At 47.3% G+C, this 17,876-nt stretch overlaps 1 protein-coding gene across 5 annotated transcripts in view; it reads right to left on the bottom strand.

Moving 5' to 3' along the window:
* Positions 1–5,240: 5,240 nt before the first annotated feature.
* The window catches only part of LOC140409304 (transcription factor COE3-like), a 782,491-nt gene continuing 769,855 nt past the window's right edge, over positions 5,241–17,876 (bottom strand). For all 5 annotated transcript variants that reach the window (XM_072497690.1, XM_072497693.1, XM_072497694.1 and 2 more), the window contains one exon: positions 5,241–17,386. In XM_072497690.1, coding sequence (XP_072353791.1) covers positions 17,355–17,386 — 32 coding nt within the window. In that variant the 3' untranslated portion in view covers positions 5,241–17,354. The remainder of the gene's footprint in view (positions 17,387–17,876) is intronic.

Raw genomic sequence — 17,876 nt, 5'->3', positions numbered from 1 at the left:
GCATTGACGAGCTGAGGACACTGCTTGAACCCCCCCATTGGATAAGTCGAGGCCTAAGGCTGTGAGGCCTTCAGGGGTGGCAAAGGTACTTCTGGTCTTCATGGGGGGAGCAGACCCGTGGAGATTTTTACACCCAGTATTTTTCCTTCTTCTCCCAGGTGCATCAGTATATATAAGGTCGCTTTATTTGCAGGTATAGGTCCCTGCTGCCGGGAGTGGCGGGGGCAGGGTATTCGGCAGTATTTGATCATGCTCCGTATTTTGTAGGTCTGGTGGTAGGGTCGGGCTCTGCACAGCGCCTCCCCCCCCCCCCCCGCCGTCGCCCCCACCCCGTGGTCTACGAATATGGGGAGAAGGCGAGCAGGTTGCTGGCACATCAATTGAGGAAACAGGGGGCAGCGAGGGAGATCGGGAAAGTGAAGGACAGGGAGTGGAACACGGTCTTGGACCTGGTGGGGGTGAATGGTGTGTTTGGCGATTTCTACGAGAAGCTGTCTGAGTCGGAACCTCCGGGCGGGGTGGAGGGAATGCGGCGATTTCTGGAGGGGTTGGAGTTTTCAAGGGTGGAGCCGGACCTGGTGGAGGGCCTGGGGGACCCCATTGGGCTGGGAGAGGTGGTGGAGGGACTTGAGGCAATGCAGGCGGGCAAGGTCCCGGATCCGGAATGGTTCCCAGTGGAATTTTACAAAACGTTTTCGGGGGTCCTGGGGCCTCTGCTGGTGAGGGTGTTTAACGAGGCGAGGGAGCAGGGGGTGCTCCCCCAACGTTATTTCAGGCCTCGATCTCCTTGATTTTAAAAAGGAACGAGGATCCGGAGCAGTGATGGCGGGCCCTGAGGGTGTGGGGACAGTTGCTGAAGCATATAGGGTTGGAGGGGACGTCGATTCGGGCACCGATATGTGACAATCACCGGTTTGTTCCTGGGGGGCTGGATAGGTGGTTTTGGGGGTAGCAGCGGGCGGGGATCGAGCGGTTTGGGGATTTGTTCATCGACGGTGGCTTTCCGTGCTTGAAAGAAATGTAGGAGGACTTTGAGCTGCCCGGTGGAAATGGGTTCCGTTATATCGGCCTTTCTGCATCTGCCACCTCAGGGGCTACAAGATAAGGTGGTGTCAAGAACGGGGGCAGGGGAGGGGAATGTGTCAGAAATTTATTAGGAACTGATGGACTGGGAGGGAGCCCCGTTAGGGGAAGTGAAGCGTAAATGGGAGGACGAGTTGGGTAGGGAGTTGGAGGCTGAGCTGTGGGAGGAGGCCCTGAGGAGAGTTAATGCATCCTCGTCATGCGCTAGGCTTAGCCTTATCCAGTTTAAGGTGGTCCACAGGGCACATAGGATGGTGGCCAGGATGAGCAGGTTCTTTGAAGTGGTGGAAGATAGGTGTGGATATTGTGCGGGTAGTCCCGCGAACCATGTCCACATGTTATGAGCGTGTCCAAAGCTTGGGGGATTCTGGCAGAGGTTGGCCGCCATTATGTCGGAGGTCTTGAAGGTGGAGGTGGTCCCGAGTCCAGAAGTGGCGGTTTTTGGTGTTTCAGAAGACCCGGGAGTCCAGGGGGCAACAGAGACCGATGTCTTGGCTTTTACCTCCCTGGCAGCCCGGAGACAGATCTTGTTCGAATGGAGGGACTCGTACCCCTGAAATCAGGGGTGTGGGTGAGTGACCTGGCAGGGTTTCTCAGGCTAGGGAAAATAAGTTTTGCCTTGAGGGGCTCTGTGGAAGGGTTTGCCCAGAGGTGGGAGCCGTTTATCGACTTCTTTGGGAAAAATTAAGCTGTCAGCAGTGGGTGGGGGTGGGTGGGGGCTTCGAAAGGGGGAGGCAGGGAGAGTTGGGCAAGGTGGGGGCAAGTCGGTGGGGTACTTCTGTTGTGCTGGTTATGTACAGCCATGTTGGCTGGTTTGGGGTTGTGTTTCGGTCCATTGTGTTCATATATAAATCCCTCAATAAAATATTTTTCAAAAGAAAAGAAAAGTCCTTGGCAAACAGGATGAAGGAGGATCCCACGGCATTTTATAACTATATAAAGAGCAAGAGGGTAGCCAGGGAAAGGGCTGGTCCACTCAAGGACGGGAGAGGGAATTTATGCGGGGTGCTAGAGGAAATGGGTGAGGTATTAAAAATATTTGCATCAATATTCACCCAAGAGTAGGACCTGATGATGAGTCAGGGAAGGGTGTGTCGATATTTTGAGTCATGTAGATATCAAAAAGGAGGAGGTGTTGGGCGTTTTGTAAAGCATTAAAGGTGGATATGTCCCCAGAGCCTGGTGGGATCTATCACAGTATGCTGAGGGAGGCAAGGGAGGACATTGCTGAGGCCATGGCATAAATCTTTGTATCCTCATTGACTACAGGTAAGATCGCAGAGGAAAAGATTCTTAGGAACAGGATTTACTCCCACTTGGAAGCAAGTGGATGTATTAGCGAGAGGCTGCATGGTTTTGTGAAGGTGAGGAGATGTCTCATTAACTTGATCGGGTTTTTTGAGGAAATGACGAAGATAATTGATGAAGGTAGAGCAGTGGATGTTGTCTCCATGGACTTCAGTAAAGCCTTTGACAAGGTACCTCATGGTAGGCGTGTACAAAAGGTGAAGTCACAAGGGATCAGAGATGACCTGGCGAGATAGGTGCAGAACTGGCTCGGTCATAGAAGACAGAGAGGGTAGCAGTGGAAGGGAGCTTTTCTGTATGGAAGGCTGTGGCTGTACCTAGTGGTCTTCCACTGGGATCAGTGCTGGGACCTTTGCTGTTTGGAGTATTTTGTGGAGGAAACTGTAGCTGGTCTGATTATTAAGTTTGTGGACAGCAAAATGATTGGTGGAGTTGCTGATAGTGAAGAGGACTGTCAGAGGATACTGCAGGATATAGATCGGTTGGAGACTTGGGCAGAGAAATGGCAGATGGAGTTTAATCCTGACAGATGTGAGGTAATGCATTTTGGAAGGTCTAAAACAGGTGGTAATTATACAGGAAATGGCAAACCCTTCGGAATATTGACAGGCAGAGAGATCTGAGCAAATCGCAGATCACTGAAAGTGGCAACGCAGGTGGAGCAGGTAATCAAGAAGGCATTCGGCATGCTTCGGTCGGGACATTGAGTATAAGGATTGGGCAATCATGCTGCAGCTGTACAGAACCCTGGTTAGGCCACATCTGGAATAGGGCGCACAATTCTGGTCACCACACTACCAGAAGAATGTGGAGGTTTTGGAAAGGGGTACAGAATAGTTTTAATAGGATGTGCCTGGTCTGGAGGATATTAGCTCTGGAGGATATTAGCTATAAGGAGAGGTTGGATATACTCGGATTGTTTTCACTGGAACAACGGAGGTTGAGGGGCGACCTGATAGAGATTTACAAAACCCTGAGTGGCATGGACAAGTGGACAGTCAGACACTTTTTCCCAGGATGGAAAAGTTAATTACTAGGGGGCATAAGTTTACCGTGCAATGGGGAAAGTTTAGAGGAGATGTGCCAGGCAAGTTTTTTCTACAGAGGGTGGTGAGTGCCTGGAATGCACTGCCTGGGGAGGTGATGGAAGCAGATACGATAATGGCATTAAGAGGCATCTTGACAAATACATGAATAGGATGGGAATAGAGGCATACGGACCCCGGAAGTGCAGATGTTTTAGTTTGGACAGTTATCATGATCGCCGCAGGCTTGGAGGGCCGAAGCCTTCCTGTGCTGTATTGTTCGTTGGCCTTGTCTACTAGGCTCAGGCTGATTCAGTTTAAAGTGGTTCATAGGGCACATTTGACCAGGGCATGGCTGACTGTGTTCTTCTCAGAAGTAGATGATCGGCGTGAGCGGTGTTCTAGGAGTCCGTCACATCATATGCACCTGTTCTGGCCTTGTTCTAAGCTTATTTGGATCTCCTTCTTCAGCACCATGTCAGGAATTATTGGGGTTGAGTTGGATCCTTGGTCTTTGGTGGCTGTCATTGGGAGTTTCAGATTTACCAGAGCTGTAGACGGGACGATGGCAGATGCTCTGGTCTTCGTCTCGCTAATAGCCCGAAGGCGTCTGTTGTTTGGATGGAAGTCTTCGGTCCCACTCAGTGCCGCGGACTGGTTAAGTGACCGGGTTGAATTCTTAACTGGTATTGTCACTGGACTAGTGATCCATAGACCCAGGGTAATGATCTGGGACCCAGGTTCGAATCCCCACCATAGCAGGTGGTGGAGTTCAAACTCAAAAAAATATCTGGAATTAGAAGTCCAATGATGACCATGAAACCATTGTCGATTGTTGTTAAAAACCCATCTGGATCACTCATGTCCTTTAGGACATCCTTACCTGGTGTGGCATACATGTGACTCCAGACCTACAGCAATGTGGTAGACTTTTAACTGACCTAGCAAGCCAACCAGTTTACTTAACTGCTACAAAAACACAAAAAAGGAATGAAAATGGACCCTGTCGACCCTTTAATGTTCTCCTTACTAACATCTGGTGGCTTGTGCCAAACTTGGGAGAGCTGTCTCACAGACTAGTCAAGCAACAGCCTGGCATGGTCATACCCACAGAATCATGCCTTACAGACAATGTCCCAGACTACCATCACTATCACCATTCCTGGGTACGTCCTGTCTGACCGGCAGGGCAGACCCAGCAGAGGTGGCGGCACAGTGGCATACAGTTGGGAGTCCTCAACATTGACTCTGGACCCCATGAAGTCTCACGGCTTCAGGTTAAACATGGGCAAGGAAACCTCCTGCTGATTACCATGTACCATCAGCTGATGAATCAGTACTCCTCCATGTTGAACACCACTTGGAGGAAGCACTGAGGGTGACAAGGGTGCAGAATTTACACTGGGTGAGGAATTTCAATGTCCATCACCAAGAGTGGCTCGGTAGTGCCACCACAGACTGAGCTGGCCTAAAGGACATAGCTATTGGACTGGGACTGTGGGTGTACCTACATCTCAGGGACTGCAGGGGTTCAAGAAAGCAACCTTCTGAAGGGCAATTGGGGCTGGGCAATAAATGCTGGCCTAACCAGTGATGTCCACATCCCGTAAATTAATTTAAAAGAAGGTTGTGATGGCGTTCTATCTGAAAAACTTTTCTCAATAAAAATATATATTTTTTAAATCTCCCTTTAACCTTCCCTACTCTAAAGAGAACAATCCCAGATTCCCGACTCTGAAAAGAAGCACCCTAATTATCTTTCACACCCGGAAAAGAGACTTGGGCGACAGATCCAGAGCACAAAAGGAGAGATTGCAAACTAAAGATGTTTGAATTAATTTATTAGGAATTGTAAAAGTCATCATGAACACACTGATATTATACACAGCTTTTAAGTACAACTTCAGCGGGAGTTTAAAAAAAAATTTAAAAATCACAAAGTAGTAACAGTTTTTCTTTTTAAAACTACGTACAAAAAAACACAACGGAGAAAGGATCATTAAGCAACAGATTGGTACCAGTTTCATATCACAAGAACAGCAAGCATTTAAACATAATGTACTGTACAGTACTTGGAAAAACCCCATCTAGCCCAGAGAATGTTCAACCCTTTGATATCAATATATACACAGCCTGTACAATGCACACACACTTTTGCAGCACCTGTGGAAGTACCACCCCTTGTGCTATGGGTAACATTGCCCAGTTTCCCTGTTCACATTATAGACACTGAGCTTTAAAGAACAGAAGTTGTCAAGGTCGATTTCCCAGTCTGTACCAAGTTGGTGGATCTCAAGCAGTTAGGTTGTTGCAATTGGCCTGTGCCTTCTTCGCTTGGTAGTGGGGAGTTCATGCAGGGGGAGAAAGACAAGAAGTGACGTGGGTTGAGGGTGCGGGTGCAGAGGGTGGAGGAGGGATATTTGCCAAGGTCGGGCTGGAGGGTGGAGATTTAATTCCTAATCGCTTGGGTAAGAAAATCGGTAACAAAAACTCAGCGCTTCATTACAGTCAGAGGAGAACATTGGAAAATAAAACGAGCCGTTTGAGAAACTTGCCAGTCCTCCATGAGTTGACATCGGAGTGAGCGAGGCAGTCACTCCAGTCGACAGTTTTCCCTGACATCCTCTGACCTCGGCTGCAGGGGCATCATTGAATAGCTGGGTATTCGCATCAAGCCTATGTGGCCAAATACATACACACTCATACCATCAGTCAGACAGTAGTGGGACAGCAGGGATTAGGAGCAGGAACCTCGGCTGATGTACCTCCCGCTCCTCAGCCCATGGGATGCTCAGATTGATTACACTGTCGCTATGGTTACCATTACCAGCACAGAGTTTTCTGGACTATTCACTGTTCTGAAACTTGCCTGCAAACAGTCAAAGCAATAACCTGTGTGTGTGTTCTGTATTGTAAAAGCTCGCTGTAGCATTTCAAGATTGCAACACCATCCTCTAATTTATTTAGCTGATTTTGTTTTTAGTGCTTGTAGGAGTGGTGAATGTTTTACTGTCTTTACCCAGTGTCAGCCACAAACACTCCCAGGGCAGGAACATCATAGACTCAAAGTAAAGGTCTCTCTACACTCCCAAGGGCAGGTATACAGTACAGGTCACATGAAAAATATATCTTCCTCTGCACCGTACCCATCGAACACCTCCAATTCGCCGCGCTGCCCCATCACACATTCCCTCAGCATGAAAAGGCAGCTTGCCCATCACTGCACCCATTAAAGCAAAACCTTCATTTTAGGTGGAGCGGTTCAAAAATTTCTAAAATGGTCTGTTACCACCCTACCCTCCGCAATCCAAACTTCCTATCGTGTGCCTTTGGATTTGGTGCTGAAGTTGCTGAGCAATGACATCCATGCACTCTCCTTCCCTCCCATGCCCAATATATATAAATATGTACAACATAACTATCCTCATCCACCCCCATCCTACCAATCATGTTGAAAGGTGGCATAAAACTGAGGCAGTAAATTTTTGCGTAATTGTATTGACCAATAGAGCACTGAAAGAGAAGAAATGTTGTCTAAACCCGCAAATACTGCAGGTTCTTGTACTGTTTGAACTAACTTTTGGTCACCCACCTGTCATGTGAGAGTACCCTTTAAGAAATGGGTGTTTAAGAAATGTACCTTTAAGAAATGGAGCTGCTTATGTTACTGGAGTGATGTCAGAGTGTGGGCGGAGCTGAGCTCTACTTCTGCTTTTTTAGTTTCAGCTTGAGAAAGAGCTTGAGTGTGTCTGTGAGGTGCACTGCTGTTGATCTACGCCATCCAAAGATTATAAATGGATCATTTGGAGAACTCAGAATTGTAAAAAGGTCTCAGTATTGAATATAAATCTAATGTACTCCTGTTTGAAGGTTTGTTGAGTCTTTTGGATGGTAAAAAGGACAGCAGACAGGTTATTTAGTGTTGTATTCTTTGGGGGGTGTATTTGATTTACTGGTTGCTAAGACATTCAATGTTTGTTTTAAAAAGGTTAACTTGAGTTCATAGAATAAACATTGTTTTGTTTAAAAAAAACACTGGTCCATTTTCTGCTATACCATACCTGTAGAGTGGGCTGTGTGCTCCCCATACCACAATCTATTAAAAGTTGTGGGTCAGGGAACTTCATGATACACTCTGGGATTCTCTAAACCCTGGCCCATAACCCACCCTATTGTCTCCTGATGTGTCGACACCTGCCTGACATCTTTGCTATGAAATGCCTTAGGGATGTATTCCTGGAAGTTAAAGTTTCACCCATGTTCAAAAAGGGTGGAAAGATAAACCCAGCAATTGTAGGCCAATCAGTTTAATGCCTGTGGTGGGGAAGCTTTCAGAAACAATAATGCAGCGCAAAATTAAATAGTCAGTTGGGCAAATGCTGGCTACTTAATGAAAACCAGCACTGGCTTGTTCAGGGAAAATCGTGTTGAACTAACCTGTAGCAGTTTTTCTGAAGAGGTCAAAGAGAGGGTCGACAAGGGTAAAACTGTTGATGTGGTGTACATAGACTTCCAAAAGACAATTAATAAAGTAGAATAAAAAGGACAGTAGCAATGTGGACACAAAATAGGCTGAATAATAGGAAGCAGAGAGTAATGGTCAATGGATATCTTTTGGGATGGAGGAAGCTTTATAGTGGCCTTCCCCAAAGGTCGGTATTGGGACCCTTGCTTTTCCTGATATATATTAATGATCTAGATCTTGTTGTGCAGGGGCAATTTCAAAGTTTGCGGATGACACAAAACTTGGGAAATATTGTAAACTATGAAGAGGAGAAGTGTAGAACTTCAAAAGGGGAGATGATGATGTAGTGCTATTTTCACTGGATTAGTAATCCACAGGGCAATGATCTGGGGACCTGGGTTTGAATCCAACCTCTGCAGGTTGGTGCAATTTGAATTCAATAAAAGTCCAATGAGGTTCATGAAACCATTGTTGATTTTTGTAAATACCTTTCTCGTTCACTAATGTCCTTACCTGGTCTGGCCTACATGTGACTCCAGAGCCACAGCAATGTGTTTAACTCTTAAAAGGCCAAGCAAGCCACTCAGTTCAAGGGCAATTAGGAATGGGTACAAAATGCTGGCCCAATCAGCAACACCTACATCCTCTGAATGAATAAAAAAAAGGACAATAACAAGTTGGTGGAGTGGGCAGACAGGTAGCAGATGAAGTTCAATGTGGAGATGATGCGGTGTGTGAGGTGGTGCATTTTGGTAGGAAGAACATGGGAGAAACAATATAAAATAAGGGGTAAAATTCTAAAAAGGGGTGTAAGAGCAGAGAGACCTGAGTGTAGATGTGCATGGGTCATTGAAGGTGGCAGGACAGATGGGGAGAGCAGTTAATAAAGCGTACAGTAGGGATTTATTAACAAAGGCATGGAGTAGAAAGGTGGTGGCTAGTGGTTTTGTCAGTGGACTAGTAATCTAAAGACCCAGGGCAAGATCTGAGGACCTGTGTTCGAATCCCACCACGGCAGGTGATCAAAATTGAATTCAATTAAAATCTGGAATTAAAAGTCTACTGATGACTATGAAACCATTGTCGATTGACAAAACAAGCCCATCTGGTTCTTTATTCATAAAATCCCTGCAGTGCAGAAGGAAGCCATCGAGTCTGCAGTGACCTTGAGAATCGCAAAATAACAGGATTTTCTGACCCTCCGCTGGGTCGGCGGTGATCACGCAACACCAGTCGGGGGCCGTTGGCAGCCCCCCCCAGCCATTCTCCAGCCCCGATGGGTCAAGCGGCCATTGGTTTCTGGCCAGTCCCGCCAGCATGGGTTAGACATGGTCCCACATGGCGGGACCTGGCTGGTAGGCCGGCTGGTGCGGTCCTCGGGGGGGGGGGGAATCCGGCCCCAGGGGGAGCCCCCACGAGGCCCACCGATCTGCAGACAGGCCTGTGCCGTGGTGACTCTACATTCCTTCCGCGCCGGCCCCTGCATCGCTCCGCCATGGCCGGCGCGGAGAAGATACCCCCCTGCGCATGCGCTAGAATAAGCCGGCTGGTCTGCACATGCGCGGAACCACGCCGGCGCTTCTGCGCATGCGCTAACTCGTGCCGGCCCTTCGCCGCCGGTTGGCATGGTGCCAACCCCTCTGGTGCCGGCCTAGCCCCCGGAAATGCAGAAGATTCCGCAACTTCCGGTTGGCCCGACGCCGGAGTGGTTCGCGCCGCTTTTTACGCCGGCGTCGGGCCATCGCGGGGATTCGGGAGATCCCGCCCAAGGCCGCTCGGTCGATCGAGTTTGTATTGACCCTCTGAAAGAATACCTTACCTAAGCCCAATGCCCCACTCATTTCCCTAACCTCACCTAACCATTGGACACTGAGGGGCAATTTAGCACGACCAATTCACCAACCTGTACATTTGTGGACTGTGGAAGGAAACCGGAGGACCCGGAGGAAACCCATGAGGAGAAGTGCAATCTCCACAGCCACCCAAGGTCGGAATTGAACCTGGGTCTCTGGCGTTGTGTGGCAGCAGTGCTAACCACTGTGCCGCCCCTTTAGGGAAGGAAATCTGCCAACCTGACCTGGCCTGACCCACATGTGACTCCACGGCAATATGGCTGACTCACAAATGGAGCGCAGTTAGGGACGGGCAATTGGTGTTGGCCCAGCCATCAAGGATCAAATCCCGTAAATGAATTTAAAACAAAAGAGCAAGGAGGCTATGCTGAACGTATAGTTATTCACATTATCAGGAGGATGTGAACGCATTGGAGAGAGTGCAGAATAGGTTTACAAGAATGATTCCAGGGATAAGAAATCTCGGGATAGATTGGAGAGGCTGGGACTATTCTCTTTGGAGAGAAGAAGGCTAAGCGGAGATTTGACAGGAATGTTCAAAACCATGAGGGGGCTGGACAAAGTAGATAGCGAGAAACTGTTCCCCTCATGCAAGGATCAAGGATGAGACTGCACAGATTTAAGGTGAAAAAAGCAAATGTGATGTGAGAAAAAACACACCGAGTGGTTCGAGTCTGGAGAACGCTGCCTTGAGGTGTGGTGGAGGCTGGTTCAATCGAGGCTCTCAAGAGGCCGTGAGATGGTTACTTGAATAGAAACAATGTGCAGGGTTAGGAGAGAAAAGGCAGGGGAACGGCACTAAGTCAGAATGAAAGTTTGGAGAACCGGTGCGGAGACGATGGGCCAAATGGCCTCCTTCGGCGCCACACCAATTCTGTGAATCTGTGACAACAGGCTTGAGAGCAAAGTTAGAACTCATGGAATAAATGGGAGAGGAGGAACATGGATGTGAAATTGGTATGAAACAAGGAGTACTGGCAAACGGCTGTTTTCCAGACTGGGAAAAGAATTATAGTGGTTTTCCCAGGAATTGGTGTTAGGACCCTTGCTCTTCCTGATCTATATTAATGACCTGTATCTTGATGTCCAGGGCACAATTTCAGATTTTGCGGATGGCACGCAACTTGGAAATGTTGTGAACTGTGAAGGACTGTGAAGAGGCTAGTGTAGATAGTGTAGAACTTCAGAAGGATATAGCAGGTTGGTGAAAAGGGCATACAAATGACAGATGAAATGTTATGCCGAGAAGAGTGAAGTGATTCATTTTGGTCGGGGAAATGCAGCGAGGCAATGGGCTAGATTCTCCTGTCCCTCAGCCGTGTGTTCTCAGTGCCACACCGTTTCCTGGTGGCAGGATTGTCTACTCCTGCTGCTTGTCAATGAGATTTACCATTGAAGCCACCCCACGTTGCTGGGAAGTCCATAGGCAGGGGTGTGCTGCCAACGGGAAAAGTGAGCAGCAAAGGCCGGAGAAATCCGGCCAATATAAAACAAAGGGTCCAATTTCAAAGTGGGAAGCAGAGAGATCTGGGTGTATCTGTGCATAAATATGGCAGGACAGATTGAGAAAGTGATTAATACTGCATCCAGCATCAGAGGCTTTATCAATAGGGGCAGAGAGCACAAGGGCAAGGAAATTATGTTAAACCTGTAAAAAAAACACTGATTTGGCCTCAACATTGCATCCAGCTCTGGGTGAACCACAATTTAGGAATGATGTGAATTTATTAGGGAGAGTGCAGAAAACATTCATGAGAATGGTTAAGGGAATGAGGAACTTCAGTTACATCGGAAGAGTGGCAAAGCTCTCCTTGGAGAAGGGAGAGTTGAGAGGAGATTTGGTAGAGGGGTTCAAAATCACGAAGGGTCTGGAAAGAGCGGACAGGAAGGAGTTGTTCCCATTGGTTGAAGGATCGAGAATGAGAGGGCAACAGGTTTGAGGTAATTGTTAAATGAAGCAATAACAAGACGAGGGGAAACCTTTTTACTGTGAGCGGTTAGGACCTGGTCCGTGCTGGCTGAATGTGTGGAAGAGGCAGGTTCAATCCAGACTTCTGAGAGGGAATTGGATCATTACCTGAAAGGAAAAGAATGCAGAGCTACGGGGAAGAGGCAAGGAAGTGGGAATGGGTGAATTGCTCCTTCAGAGAGCTAGTTCGGATATCATGAGCCGAATGGTCTCCTTCTGTGCTGCCAACCGTTCTACGTCTCTATATAGGTGCTATATCAATGCACTTTGATGTTCTTCTCGCTGTCACATAGTCCCCACTTTTACATCACCTTTCGACACATATTTTGCTCCATATTCAACAGATTTGTCCTGTGTGTCCCTTTGTTACTGTTTTATTACTTAACAAGTAAACTTTTGGCTTACAAAAAAAGAGAAAGCAAATATCGCATTTCAACAAGAATCTAGATCTACTAATGTTACAGAAAAAAAGAACTTCATCTCTGGGCCCCATTCGACAAGACGCATAGAATTCTTTAGAAATTATTTGCACTGAGATACAAGTTGCTTATGAAACTAATTTTTTTTTCCTTTTTAAACAGTGGAAACCTCGCCCCAAGAACTGTGCCAGAGAATCTAACACATGCTCTTAGGCCCTACTTAATACTGCAAAACCTGATCTTGTTGCAATGAGGTTTACTTCGATTATATTAGCTTTTTCAAATAGGAATTGTAGGAATATGAGCGGCGTTAATAAGGCCATCATTTATTGCCCATCCCTAATTGCCCTTGAGAAGCAGTGGGGAGCCACCTTCCTGAACTGCTGCAGTCCAGGTGGTTTTGCTGATCGGGAAAGAGTGTCTGTATTTTGACCCAGTGGGAATGAAGGAACAGTCGATATAGTTCCAAATCAGGATGCTGTGTGGCTTGGGTGGGGTGTTTGCATAATTCTAATAATCTTTATTGTCACAAGTAGGCTTACATTAACACTGCAATGAAGTTACTGTGAAAAGCCCCTAGTCGCCACATTCCGGCACCTGTTCGGGTACACAGAGGGAGGATTTAAAATGTCCATTCTCCTAACAAGCACGTCCTTCGGGACTTGTGGGAGGAAACCGGAGCGCCTGGAGGTAACCCACGTAGACACAGGGAGAACGTGCAAACTCCTCGCAGTGACCCAAGCCGGGAATCAAACCTGGGACCCGGGTGCTGGAAGCAACAGTGCTAACCACTATGCTACCGTGCTGCCCCTACGTGCCATGCGTCTGTTGCCCCTGGTCTTCCAAATGGGAGAGGTCATGGGTTTGGGAGGAGCTCTCGAGCCTTGGCAAGATGCTGCTGTGCATCCTGTTGTCAGTAAACACTGCAGCTGTGAATTAGCACATTTTGTGTTGGAAACACACTGCAATCTCAATCAAAAATTCCATTATTAGCTAACATAAGTAATCTGCTTCAAGTCATGCCTTTCAATAATACAGAGGACACAAACTTCATATGGATCAGTTCATGGGTTTTTGTTGGGAAAAAAATCTGGATTAGCCTTCCTTGATTTGCACCTTATTCATTTCTCAGGAGTATCTCTAGTTGGACACAAGAACATAAGAAACAGCTGCAGGTCTGGGCCTCTTCGCCTGCTCCGCCATTCAAGAAGATCTTGGCGAATCTCCTACTTTATCGCTTCTCGGCCTTCTGGCTAAGATCCAGTCCAGCATCAGGTCAAGCCTGAGATGAGGTGCGATGCCGTTTCTTGTCAGCTTGGATCTCGAAAGTCTCTCTTGAGACCATGAATTGGGTTCAATTTGAATTTGAATTTGTTTTTGAAACAAGCAATGAGATGGATTAAGGGTTTTCCCTGTCCACTCTGCGCACTGGCTTCGTAACTTTAAGGGTGGGATTGAAAAAAAATCTCCGACATCAATTCCAGGGGGGCGCTGGTAGAACGTGGGGATGTTACTTGGTGGGTGGCCTGGACTAAAGCTCTGAAGATATGAATTCAAATCCCACCATAGCAGCTGAAGGGAGTTTAAATTTGATTAATGAATAAAAATCAGAAATTTATACAAAAAAACTCAGAATATCATGAACATTAATTGTGGATTTCGATAAAAAGCCCATCTGGTTCACTAATGATCTCCAGGGAAGGAAATCTGCTGTCCTTACCTGGTCTGGTCTGCATATGCCTCCAACCCCACGCTATTAGGTTCGTAGAATCATAAAATCCCTACAGTGCAGAAGGAGGTCATTCGGCGCATCAAGTCTGCACCGACGGTCTGAAAGACCACCCTAATCCAGCCCCATTCCTGTATCCCCCTAACCCCAACTAACCCGCACAACCCTGGACACTAAGGGACAATTTAGCGTGGCTAATCTACCTAACCCTGCACATCTTTGGACTGTGGGAGGAAGCCAGAGCACCCAGAGGAAATCCACGCAGTCACGGGTAGAACGTGCAGACAGTGACCCAAGGCTAGAATTGAACCCGGGTCCCTGGTGCTGTGAGGCAGCAGTGCTAACCACTGCGTAACCCTGTCGTCCAAGGGACTGCATTTGACTCTTAACTACCTAGCAAGCTATTCAGCTGTGGCAAACCACAACAGAAAAGGAAGAACTTTGGGTGTACCTACAGCACGTGGACTGTAGTAGTTGAAGAAGACCGCTGATCACCAACTTCTCAAAGGCAATTAGGGATGGGCAACAAACGTCCCAAGAACAAACAAAACAAATTCCACTTTCCTGCCTCATTCTCAAACACCTTGATTTCCTTAGGATGATTAAGTAATGGAAGGTGAAGTAGGTTGAAGTTCAGTTACTGTGGCTAAGTCGCAAATACAGAGGCCATATTCCGCACAGCTCGATTCCAAAATCTAGCATAGAATGAACAGCTAGGAGTTCCAGCTTTTTGTTTCATTGGCTGAGGAAAGAATGTTGGTCTGGACAGCAGGGGACCTCTCTCTCTGGTGTGCAAATAGTGGGAATGAATCTTTAATGCTAAACTGAACTGGCAGATAAAGCCGTGGTTTACCATATCACCCCAAAGGCGGCATCTGTGACAGATCAGTAACAAATAACAAAATGGGACAAGAGTTAGTTTGTAAAATGAGGCAGAATGGAAGAAGAATGTCTATCAGCTTAAACATTTTCACCTGCCACATCATTCCACAATGGGCTGGTTTAGCACAGTGGGCTAAATAGCTGACTTGCAATGCAGAACATGCCAGCAGCGCGGGTTCAATTCCCGTACCAGCCTCCCTGAACAGACGCTGCCGGAATGTGCCGACTCGGGGCTTTTCACAGTAACTTCATTGAAGTCTACTTGGTAGACCTTGGGTAGGGTATTCTTTCCAAGAGCTGGTGCAGACTCGATGGGCCGAATGTCCTCCTTCTGCACTGTAAATTCTATGCCAATAAGCGATTATTATTATTAACCAGATTACTTCAACTCTTAAAACCACAGCATCAGCAAACCTCCTTCCGGCAACATGTACCAGATCACTGAACCATACTGAACATGGCCCCTTGAGGAATCAGGGAAATTGCCTGTTAAGTTCCTGTCCATAGTCCGACAAGATCAGATTTTGCAGTGTTAAGTTTACAATACGGCAAACACCATTTTGTACAACATCTTGTTTCATTACATTTGGTCCCTGTTTATCCCTGATAAGATCAGAATTTGCCGCGAGTATGGGACGTTGCACAAAGTGCGATGAGATGAAGTGTTTGCACACTTGCACACAGAGCGAACAAGTCAACTGAATGGACTCCAGGGGCCGAGTGGCCGACTCCTGTTCCCATTTCTCACACTCTTATGACTCCTCCTGCCTCTCCAATTAGAGCTCTGAACAGTTGTATCTGACACCAACAGCAGCCAATGTGCATGTGGCCAGCTGGACAGAACGATGGGGGCAGATTGCAAATTGGCCTGCTAGTGAATAACCTGCATTTATATAGCGCCTGTCACAACCCCAGGACGTTCCAAAGTGTTTTACAGCCAATGGAGTACTTCTAAAGTCAACATTGTAACATAGGTCATGCGGCGGTCAGTTTGCACAGTAAGCTCCCACCAACAGCAATGTGAAAATGACTAGATCATTTGTTGAGGTGATGTTGGGTGGATGGCTACATGTTATTCCAAGACATCAGAGGGAACTTTCCTCTTTTTCAAAATTGTACAATGGAATCTTTGTCGCCCGAGCCTCCATTTAGAGTCTTATCTGAAAGACAGCACCTCTAACAGTGCAGCACTCCCTCAGTACTGCATATTAGAGTTAGCCTGGAGCATGTACTCATGTCTCTGGAGTGGAACTTAAATCCATAACTTTCTGACTCTGAGGTGATACCCACCGAGCCACTGTTGTCATTTATCAGAACGGCAACTCACCTCCACTGTGTCCTGCCATACATTGTTCCATAGTGAATTGTAAATGGATGGCCAATTTTGTTTGTTACTCAACTCCCCCTATTTTTTGACAGAGAGTCATGGAGCTGAATGGTGCCGCCTGTTAAACATTAAGTACTCAGGGAAGCTGGGACCTCAACTGTGAATAAATCACACTGGACGGAATCTTTTGAAGCCCTGGGACAATCCCGTGTGGCGCTGGGCGCATCATCCAGAATTTTCCAACAAGCCATGGTATATAGACCTGACCAGTCAGATCGAGGCCCTCAGAAGGTTGCAGACCTTCATACTTCGCTGAAGGGTTGGGTGTGGAAGATGATTTCTGGACAAGGAGACAAGGGAAGAAGAGGAGGAAAGAGAGAGAGGGAGGGAGGGAGAGAGAGAGAGAGATAGAGAGAGGGGGGGGGATGCTGGGGGGGGAGTTCATATAACATAATTAGGGCGCTTCTAATAACCTTTGAATAATCAGTCACCACAACTTCTGTGGTAACAGAATGCCCGGAAACAGTGCGCTGATTAGTATACTCTAGTCGATAACAAATATCACCACATCTACGTGGGGTCAAGGGGCCTGAAGCGATCAGTCTTTCACTGATGATGGAATCAACATGATCCTCTCTTTGTTCCCCGTTGAGCACAGTCTCTCGACTTCGCGTCATGACCAGTCTTGGCATTGACTGGGACCGATTTGATTCTAAAATATTTCTCAGTTTTCTCTTTACACTGTTGGCATTGCTGTCTATTTTAAGAATGTCTTCCTTCTCCTCCAAGAGTTTCATCGTGACGTTTCTCTCTTTCGCTCCAGGAAGAAAGAAAACTTTGAGGAGAGGATATACCCTCCTTCGTTTGGGTTTTTAAAAATGTCATTAGCCCACCGTCATTGGCCCGACTTGAGTGAAGGCAGACAGGGGGATGGGGGAAGGGTGTGTGTGGAAGGTTGTTGTCTGCGGGGCGGGGAGGGAGGGGGGAGGAGGGGAGGGGGAGGGATGATGGGCAAAAGGTGGGCGATGAATATGGGAGGAAAAACACACTGTCTGCCTCCTGCACAATGCCTCGCGTCGTCGAACTCGTGGACAGCCGCTGCAGAGTATTTCCACTCGCCTCAAAATAAAAAGCCCAAGAGTCCACGGATAAAATATCGTCGCTACACGAAACATCTCAAATTTGGGGGAGGGGGGGCAGACAAAAAAAAAAGGATGACGTCGGCCTTGTCTCCAGCTTGGCCCATCCGTTGACGTTCGGAGCAGTTGCCTTCGTCATGCATGCGTTTCCTCTTCTACATCGGGGGAACTATCAGGCCGGACATGGCTTGAGAAAGGAAAAAAAGGAGAAAACAAAACACATTTTAGATTGGCCTTCCTGTCCACCACTGACATTCGCTGGCATTCAGTCCAAGGGTCACCCCAGTTTTATCTCAGTTTCAGCCAATAAAACTTTTAACCTTGGATGTTCCGTTTTGTCTGGGCCTAGCCTTAAACACAAAGCCTGAGCTAAAGTTCCCAATCCCTCATGATTGCCCTGGATGTTCCAGGAATTAAAGATGGGCAAGATACAAGCAGGACACTGATACAAGTGTGGTAATACCAGGTATTGCAGTACCTGAGAGGTGAATGACCATTGGCTAGACCGAGGGGTCTACCATTGGATAATGTACATGGCTCCGCCCTGAGAGGCGGGGTATAAGAACCAATGCCATCCCAGCAGCCTTCACTTTCTGTATCACCGCTGCTGGGTACAGTTTCAGCTGATTAAAGCCGATTAGATATGACTCCTCTTTGTCTCGAGAGTATTGATTGTG

This window comes from Scyliorhinus torazame, chromosome 3 (genome assembly GCF_047496885.1).
Source record: "Scyliorhinus torazame isolate Kashiwa2021f chromosome 3, sScyTor2.1, whole genome shotgun sequence".
NCBI classification, from domain to species: Eukaryota; Metazoa; Chordata; class Chondrichthyes; order Carcharhiniformes; family Scyliorhinidae; genus Scyliorhinus; species Scyliorhinus torazame.
This window is presented reverse-complemented; position numbering and strand designations above follow the sequence as displayed.